Genomic DNA, 8,769 nt, shown 5'->3' on the forward strand with positions numbered 1-8,769 from the left:
TCCTGACTGACGTTCAGTACAGCGATACGTCGGTCTATCAGTGCGAGGCCACCAATAAACACGGCAATATCCTGGTCAACACACACGTCCATGTAGTTGGTGAGCACCATTTAATTCAATGGCCTTCGCTTATTTGCATGTGTTCGCTCCACGCTGTAGAAAGCCTGGGAACGCTGTCGCTCCAGAATGAATATGGGTTTGTGCTTGAAACTGAATGGATTCATTTTGGTGCTATATGTGAGTAAACAGCCTCCCCTCTGTCTGGCAGAGCTGCCTCCTCAGATCCTGACGGCAGACGGGCTCATGTACAAGGCCACAGAAGGGCAAGCGGTCCTGCTGCGGTGCCGCACGTTTGGCTCCCCACAACCCAAAGTCGACTGGTGAGCATGGGGTTTTGTTTTGTTTTTGAACACATTTGCTATGTTTTAAAGGGATCGTGACATGAGAGATCAGCTTCCCCTTATGGTTTTTGCAGAAAACAGGTATTTGTACCATAAAAACATTCTGCAAGTTTCTTATCTTAAAATACCCCTCTTATGGACAAAGCATTTATAGAATAGGATGCTATTTCCTATGCAATGATATTAGCCAGTTGAAAAGAATAACTTCTCGCATATATATTTTTATTTTTGTGCAAAAAATTTTGCTAGCATTATAGGTGAACCTTTTAAACATATTAACATTAAAAAAAGATTTAAAAATCCACGAAACCTTTAATGAGAAGCAATGATGTATGTCATCTTTGTAGTGTTTGATGAAAAGACCCATTTTTATAACACGTGTTCTGAAATTCTGGAAATTAGAGAAAGAATCATGCACTAGTATTCCAGCTTTTTTGGAGGATGTGTGTATAACGCCGTGGCTTTGAATGTGTGCAGGGAGATTTTCGAGTCTGGTCCCGCTCTGGCCAATGCTAAAATGTCTCAGACGAGCGATGGAAATCTACAGATCAGTGACGTGAGTGAAGACGACAGCAACATTTACACGTGCTCAGTGAGGCACAGCAACAGGAGCATCAGTGCTGAGCTGGAGGTCTTGAGTAAGTCCAAATCATTTCACACTGAAGGTGCAGTAGCTTATCGCTCAACATGAGATCAGAATTACACAACATGCTTGCTTTATACACAAAGGGCTTTTCAAAATGGACAGTGGCATTCAAAAGTTTGGGATCAGTAAGATTTTGATGTTTTTTAAAGAAGTTTCTTATGCTCATCAAGGCTGCATTTATTTGATGAAAATTACAGGAAAAAAAACTGTAATTTTGTGAAATATATTTGCAATTTAAAATAACAGCTTTCGATTTTAATATGCTTTAAATTATAATTTATTCCTGTGAAGCAAATCTGAATTTTTAACATCATTACTCCAGTCTTCAGATCCTTCAGAAATCATTCTAATATGCTGATTTACAATCAATGTTAAAAAAAAACAGTCGTGCTGCTTAATATTGTTTGGGACCTGTGATTTTTTTTTTTTTTTTTTTTTTTTTTTTTTTTTTTTTTTCAGGATTCTATGATACATAAAAAGTTAAAAGAACAGTGTTAATTCAAAACAGAAATGTTGGTAACACTTTAGAATAGGGACCACTTATTCACTATAAACTATGACTTTTCCCTCAATAAATTACTAATTTGCTGCTTATTAATGGTTAGCAAGGTAGTTGTTAAGTTTAGGTGTTGGGTAGGATTAGGGATGTAGAATAAGGTCATGTAGAATAAGGCATTAATATGTGCTTAATTACTACTAATAAATGGCTAATATTCTAGTAATATGAATGCTAATAAGCAACTAGTTAAGAGACCCTAAAATAAAGTGTTACCGAAATTTTGTGTTACAATATACACTTCTATCAGTGGCAGTTGGTGGACTTTTTTCTAGGTAGGGCACCACATCCAATAATTTTAGCATACATCCTGGTAATATTTATCCCAGTATAACAAAAGGAAAAGTATTAAGTATTAAAAGTATTCTTATATTAAGAATAAAGATAATTGTTTTACCAAGTTACAGACTGAGGATGATTCCCACAAAAATATATTTTCTGCAAGCTTTTTTCAAGATAGATTAAAACATTCATAACTTTCATAATTCACAATTTATGTATACAGTGCAACAGCAAAAACTGAGGAAAAAAATAAACTTGACTTACAGTAGTAAAGACTCATATTGTTAGAAAATATTTCTATTTTGAATAAATGCAGTTTTCTTTTTTTTTTTTACTTTTTATTCATCAAAGAATCAAAGAAAAAAAGGATCACAGGTTCCAAAAAAATTAGCATAAGAGACTCCATTAAAAACATTAAAAATTTCACTGATCCCAAACTTTTGAAGGGCAGAGTAGTAAGAACTTTATTTTCTTTTGAGCTTTGCGTCAACAAGGCCACACTCTCTCTTGGTTAATGTTAGCCAAATAGCTAGCTTTGGACATTGTTGAGGCTACTGTTGTAGGTACTGTTCATTTGACCAAATTCATGCCAATAGTTTATGCAGTAATTTAATGCTGGTTGACATTAATATAATAGACTGTAGGAACAAAAGCAAAAAGCAATAGATGGTTGCACATCCTAGCCAAAAAGCTCCCTACAGTATGGGTTGAAGGAGGGAAGTAGTCCAAAAACCTAGTGCAAAATCACATTCAGGTCTTTGAATCATTGAATCTTTCTCCTGTATGTCACATTAATGAGGTAAAATGGGTGGTGAATATCGTTTCATGTTATTGTCTCTAGACAGAACTAAGATTGTGGACCCTCCTCAGGATCTGCGGGTTTTACGTGGAGACGATGCTGTTTTGCAGTGCAAATATACAGTGGACCACAAGTTAAAACAACCCACAATTCAGTGGAAGAAGGACAAACACAAGATCACATCATCTGCTAATGATGACAAGTAAACACACCACATAAAACTTATCTCTGCTATTTTGAGCTTATCGGTATCAGCAGTTAACAAAAGTGGCCAAACTGCGGTCAAAGCTGAGTTTCTGTTGATTCTGTTTGTTGCTGTGTTTATTTTGAGTAAATATTGTGTAAAAGTTCACTGGCCGCTCTCTTTCGAGATGCCTATATCAGAGTGTGCAACTAACTGAGCAAAACAGTGCCACGAGTTACGTAAACATCACACATGGCGATAACTTCAGTGCACTGCTGCCAAAAGCAGCTGGCCATAAGAACGGCATTGTCCTGCAGTGGATTTGCTGGTGTTTATAGCTTGTGATTTCAATGGTTGCAGATACACTGAATACCCCGATGGCTCTCTGAAGATCACTGACGTTCGGATGGAGGACTCGGGAATCTACAGCTGTGAGATCAGCACTAAACTGGACTCGGTCAGCGCCACCGGCTCCATCACCGTACAGGGTGAGTCTGTCACTGTCACCAAATACAGTGTTTGACACTGCCTTGCTTCTGAAAGACACTGATGTGTTGGACACTCCTCAGATAAGCCCGGTTCTCCTCACTCTCTGGAGTTGTCTGAAAGGAAGGAGCGTAGAGTCACACTGTCCTGGATGCCAGGCGCTGAAAACAACAGTCCTGTATCTGGTAATCGAAATCAAGTCTTTGACTGTGCTCACCACAGCCCACCGCTTGTATTCTGTTTATTCAATCCTGACACCATTATACACACCATTATGGAGCACCCCTTTTATCAAATCCTCAATACACTCTAGATGCTCCACAAAAAAACACACAAAAAAAGATATTTTTAGGAGTAGGATAACGAGTTTTCTCAAGAACCTTTTGGATCAGACATTGCTACGGTTTGACTGACCTTTCATCTCTGTTGTTCATCAGAGTATGTTATTGAGAAGAAAGAGGAGCAGAATCCAGAAAAGGGCCACTGGGAGGAGTGCAGAAAAGTTCCTCAAGACATCAGACACCTGGAGATCCACCTGCAGCCTTACAGCACATATCACTTCCGGGTCAGAGCTGTCAATGGCATAGGAATGAGCGAGCCCAGTCCTCCCTCAGACTCATACAGCACGCCAGCAGCCAGTAAGACTCTCTGAGCTCTGAAACATGTTCTACAAGCTCTTCCGTGCGCATGCTTACAGCTACAGGAGTGACCAATAACATTTATTTGGGGCATTTTGCCTTTATTTAGATAGGTCAGTGTAATGATAGGAAGTGAAGTGGGAGAGAGAGAGCGAGGGGGATGGGATCAGGAAAGGTCCTCGACTTGGGATTCGATCTCGGGACGTCCGAAGCGCAACAGCACTGCACTGCCCACAAGGCTATCAGCGCCGCAATAACACGTTTCCATGGCACAGACATGTAAAGGTTTTTTCACTGCAAAACTGAGTTTTCTTCTTCTGTATTTTCTAGTCTTGTTTTCTAGTCCAGTTACCTAAAGATTCATAAATCAAGATGCATTTCCCTGACATGCAAAATGGCGTAGGATTGTGAAAAAAAGTGTTAAAATCTGCAATGGAAGGTTCACCCCAATCTCATGAGAAAATTTATTAATTTTACAAGGTGGGGATTTATGAATTTGTAGAAATTTGTTACTTTAAAAAGCTATATTGCGTCAGCGCCAAAAGTCTGGTGGGCAGCGCGCCGAACATATAGACGTCCTGAGGCTCACTGACCTTTCCCAATCTCATCCCCCTCTCTCTCCCACTTCACTTCCTGTCTAATAACTGTCCTATCAAAATAAAGCAAAAAAACAAACAGCAAAAAGAAATCTTAAAAAAGAAGAAAAAAGCCTTATTGTATTGATGATCTCTCTTGCACACAGAACCTGACATGAACCCAGAGAATGTGACGACGGTGTCTACTGATTCTGACAGTATGGTCATCACATGGCAGGTGATTAACGATCTCCAGCGCTGCTCCTGCTGAGCTGCCACTCTGCAGATTTCAGCTCAACTCCAATCCAACACACTTGAAGCAGCTCATCAGGGTGTTCAGTGTGGATCATTACAGACAGGCGTTTGAGCTGAAGTCTGCAGGACGGTCGCTGTCCAGGAGTCTTCTCCAAGAGAGAAAGCCATATTACATGTGACAAAGAGAAGATGATTTTGATGCAATCGTCACAATTAATCTCTTTTTTTTTTACTTTTTACATTTGAAAGGAACTGGAGCAACAACAATTTAATGGACCAGGTTTTAAGTACAAGATCTACTGGCGTCAAGCTTCAGGCAGGAGTCCACACTGGAAGGAAAGCAGTGCCTCAAATCCTCCGTTCATCGTGAACGGCACCGGGACTTTCATCCCCTTCGAGATTAAAGTTCAGGCAGTCAATGAGCTTGGTGCAGGACCAGAACCAGATGCTGACATCGGCTACTCGGGGGAAGACTGTGCGTTCTCAAACATTTCCCTGCTTCAGTTTTACCCTGTGCTTTGCTTTATCTTAGCCCAGCATTTCCAGAAAAAAATATTTTTCAGTTTATTTTTAAAAATCTTTTGACAGTTTCATAGAAATGCCTCTCATTCTCTCACAGTACCTCTGGAAGCTCCTTTAGAGGTGGCAGTGACCGAGCTGAACAAAACCGCTGTCCTGGTAAGATGGAGTACAGTCAGGATGGAATCTGTCCGCGGACACTTACTCGGCTACAAGGTACATGATCTATAAACCATCATTTATAGTTTCTGCACTTGGCTCCCAGCTAGAAATTGTATTGTTCTAAGAATGTTCTGAGAACATTAGGTTAAGTTCTGGGAATGTTTTCAGCGGCAAGTTTTATTTTTGTTCCCAGAATATTCTGCTAAAAGATAGGATAACATTCTCTAAAAACATTCTAAAAATGTTTATTGATAACATTATTAGAACATTATCCCCTAACATTCGAATAAATATTTTAATGGGAAGCTTCCCATTTGACATTGGATGTTGACTCAAATGTTGCTCAGATGTCAAATTTTGGTTGAAAGTAAAACCCAACCTTTTTTTGATAAAGCTCCAACTTCATTAAATAACTCCAAAAACAGTATTTCCAGCTTCACCTATTATAAACCAGTTTGACTTTATTTCTGTCATATATATACAAAAAGTCTTGATATTAACAGAGGTTTAAATGTTGATGTCTGTTTAAAAGTAATAGTTTGGTTTGATGTCACCATTATGGTGATCAGTGTTTGCTTTATTATTGATAACATTATTAGAACATTATCCCCTAACATTCGAATAAATATTTTAATGGGAAGCTTCCCATTTGACATTGGATGTTGACTCAAATGTTGCTCAGATGTCAAATTTTGGTTGAAAGTAAAACCCAACCTTTTTTTGATAAAGCTCCAACTTCATTAAATAACTCCAAAAACAGTATTTCCAGCTTCACCTATTATAAACCAGTTTGACTTTATTTCTGTCATATATATACAAAAAGTCTTGATATTAACAGAGGTTTAAATGTTGATGTCTGTTTAAAAGTAATAGTTTGGTTTGATGTCACCATTATGGTGATCAGTGTTTGCTTTAGTTGGGCAGTTTGGCTCTTGACTTTTCAATGTTTTTTCTCTAGCTGTGGTATCTATGTTTGTTGTGGCAAAACAGCAAGAAAACATGATTAGATAATGCTGGCTATTTGCTGATGATAGAGATATAATCATTATGTAACGGTCTGGTTATCTGATTTCTTCCAGTCTAATCTATGGTATTAGTTGCACATTATTTATTACAGACACTCAGTGGTTCTTCAGACTGAGATCCAGCAGTAATTTTAATCAGACCTCTTCAAGCATTAAAAAAAATATTTGTTATTAAGAGTCAGGTTATGAATCTCAGCAATGATGACATGCTTCGTGCTGCAATGCATTCTGGGTGCATCATACAAAACTCATCTGTGGCTCCCAGAATGCATTGCGGCATGAAGCATGTCACCATTGATGACTTCAAACCAAACTATTATTTTCAATAAACTGTCAACATCTAAACCTCTGTTAATCTTAATAAGAACTTTTGTAATTGTATGACAAAAATAAAGCCAATCTGGTTTATAACAAGTGAAGCCGGTAATGCTGTTTTTTTGTTATTTAATGACAATTGAGGTTGACATCAAACAAAGGGTGGGTTTTCACTTTCAACCAAAATTTCACATCCACAAGTCTACATCTAGTGCACTGGGAACCTTCCCGCTAAAATCTTTATTATAATGTTAGGGGATAATGTTCTAATAATGTTATCAATAAACATTTTTAGAATATTTTTAGAGAATGTTATCCTATCTTTTAGCAGAACATTCTGGGAACATAAATAAAACTTGCCACTGAAAGCATTCCCAGAACTTCCCAAATTCTAGAGGGGCTGCTGATTCTCATAGTTGTTTTTCGCTCTCTCTCTCTCTCTCTCGAGATCCACCTGAGAAAGAAAGGCCCCAGAACTCACAGCCGAAGAGGCCTGCCGATGCAAGAACCAGCAGCGGACAGGAACAGAGTGATTGTGGTTCATGGAAATAAGGTGGAGATGGCCGTGAGCGACTTGCAGTTTTACTCGAACTATACTCTGACAGTTGCACCTTTCAACAGCAAAGGTGAAGGTCCGCATTCGAAGGCGTATCACTTTAGCACTCCAGAGGGCGGTAAGGTCACTTTTTACAGCGCATGTGAAAACCTCTGTGAAAGTGGATTTAGATCAGCTGACCTTGTGCTCTTCTGACATCCAGCTCCTGGACCAGTTTCATTCTTGACCTTCGAGAGCCCATCTGAGACGGAGATCACCCTGCGCTGGGAAGCTCCAGACAAACCCAACGGAGTGCTCACGGGCTACCTGCTACAGTACTATGAACGTGGGTCAACTCAGGATTATTCATTATATGTAAAATTAGCACATTATATAATATGCTTTGAAATAGGGCTGGACAATAATTCAATATCAATATGTATCGCGATATAAATTTTTTCAATAACGGTGATATGATTTTTAAACACATTTCCGAAATTTCGATATAAATTACCAGTGTTTCCCATACATTAATTTATTTGTGGCATTTTACTTAGTTGAATAAACATGAGCACTGCACGTTTCAAAATCATAGCGAGGTGCGGGTGTTTTATATGAATGCATCTCTGAGAAAAGTTTCGATGGCATTTTCATTTTATCTGATAAAGTAGCGTTCATGAGCGGAGCTGCTTTGATTACAGCCGTTACCGGAGAAACCGCTGTTTCTACGCTCTAAAAGCGCCTCCTGCTGGCAGAGAATGAGTTGCATTTTGAATAATAAGCCCGTCTCCAGCAACATGTTTTTGTTGTTGCTCTTTTTTCTGCAGCAACTCATAGCACTTTTCATACTCTTTATACTGGCTAAAGCACATTTGTTTCAATCTATAAGAATACTTTGACTACCAGTCAAAGGTTTTTGAACAGTAAGCTTTTTAATGTTTTTTTTTTTTTTAAGAATTCTCTTCTGCTCACCAAGCCTGCATTTATTTGATCCAAAATACAGCAAAAACAGTAACATTTTGAAATATTTTTACTATTTAAAATAACTGCTTTCTATTTTAATATATTTTAAAATGTAATTTATTCATGTGATCAAAGCTGAATTTTCAGCATCATTACTCCAGTCTTCAGTGTCACATGATCCATAAATCATTCTAATATGCCGATTTGCTGGGTATCAATATTTAAAACAGTTGAGTACATTATTTTCAGGATTCTTTGATGAATAGAAAGATCCAAAGATCAGCATTTATCTGAAATAAAAAGCTTTTGTAACATTATACATTATTCCATTCAAAAGCTCAGAGTCAGTATGATTTCTTTCTTTCTTTTTTTTTTTTTTTGGAAAGAAATTTTAGAAATTAATAATTTTATTTTTTAAGGATGCTTTA

General features: G+C 38.0%; 1 protein-coding gene across 2 annotated transcripts in view; it reads left to right on the forward strand.

Moving 5' to 3' along the window:
• Positions 1 to 8,769, forward strand: part of l1camb (L1 cell adhesion molecule, paralog b) — a 50,784-nt gene that overhangs the window by 25,157 nt on the left and 16,858 nt on the right. For both annotated transcript variants that reach the window (XM_016451819.1, XM_016451820.1), the window contains exons 12-22: positions 269 to 380; positions 879 to 1,039; positions 2,727 to 2,886; positions 3,229 to 3,356; positions 3,438 to 3,539; positions 3,792 to 3,992; positions 4,735 to 4,805; positions 5,072 to 5,297; positions 5,442 to 5,557; positions 7,292 to 7,517; positions 7,602 to 7,724. In XM_016451819.1, the coding sequence (XP_016307305.1) occupies positions 269 to 380; positions 879 to 1,039; positions 2,727 to 2,886; positions 3,229 to 3,356; positions 3,438 to 3,539; positions 3,792 to 3,992; positions 4,735 to 4,805; positions 5,072 to 5,297; positions 5,442 to 5,557; positions 7,292 to 7,517; positions 7,602 to 7,724 (1,626 nt within the window). The remainder of the gene's footprint in view (positions 1 to 268; positions 381 to 878; positions 1,040 to 2,726; positions 2,887 to 3,228; positions 3,357 to 3,437; positions 3,540 to 3,791; positions 3,993 to 4,734; positions 4,806 to 5,071; positions 5,298 to 5,441; positions 5,558 to 7,291; positions 7,518 to 7,601; positions 7,725 to 8,769) is intronic.

Source organism: Sinocyclocheilus anshuiensis, unplaced genomic scaffold, assembly GCF_001515605.1.
Source record: "Sinocyclocheilus anshuiensis isolate Anshui unplaced genomic scaffold, SAMN03320099.WGS_v1.1 scaffold1068, whole genome shotgun sequence".
NCBI lineage: Eukaryota > Metazoa > Chordata > Actinopteri > Cypriniformes > Cyprinidae > Sinocyclocheilus > Sinocyclocheilus anshuiensis.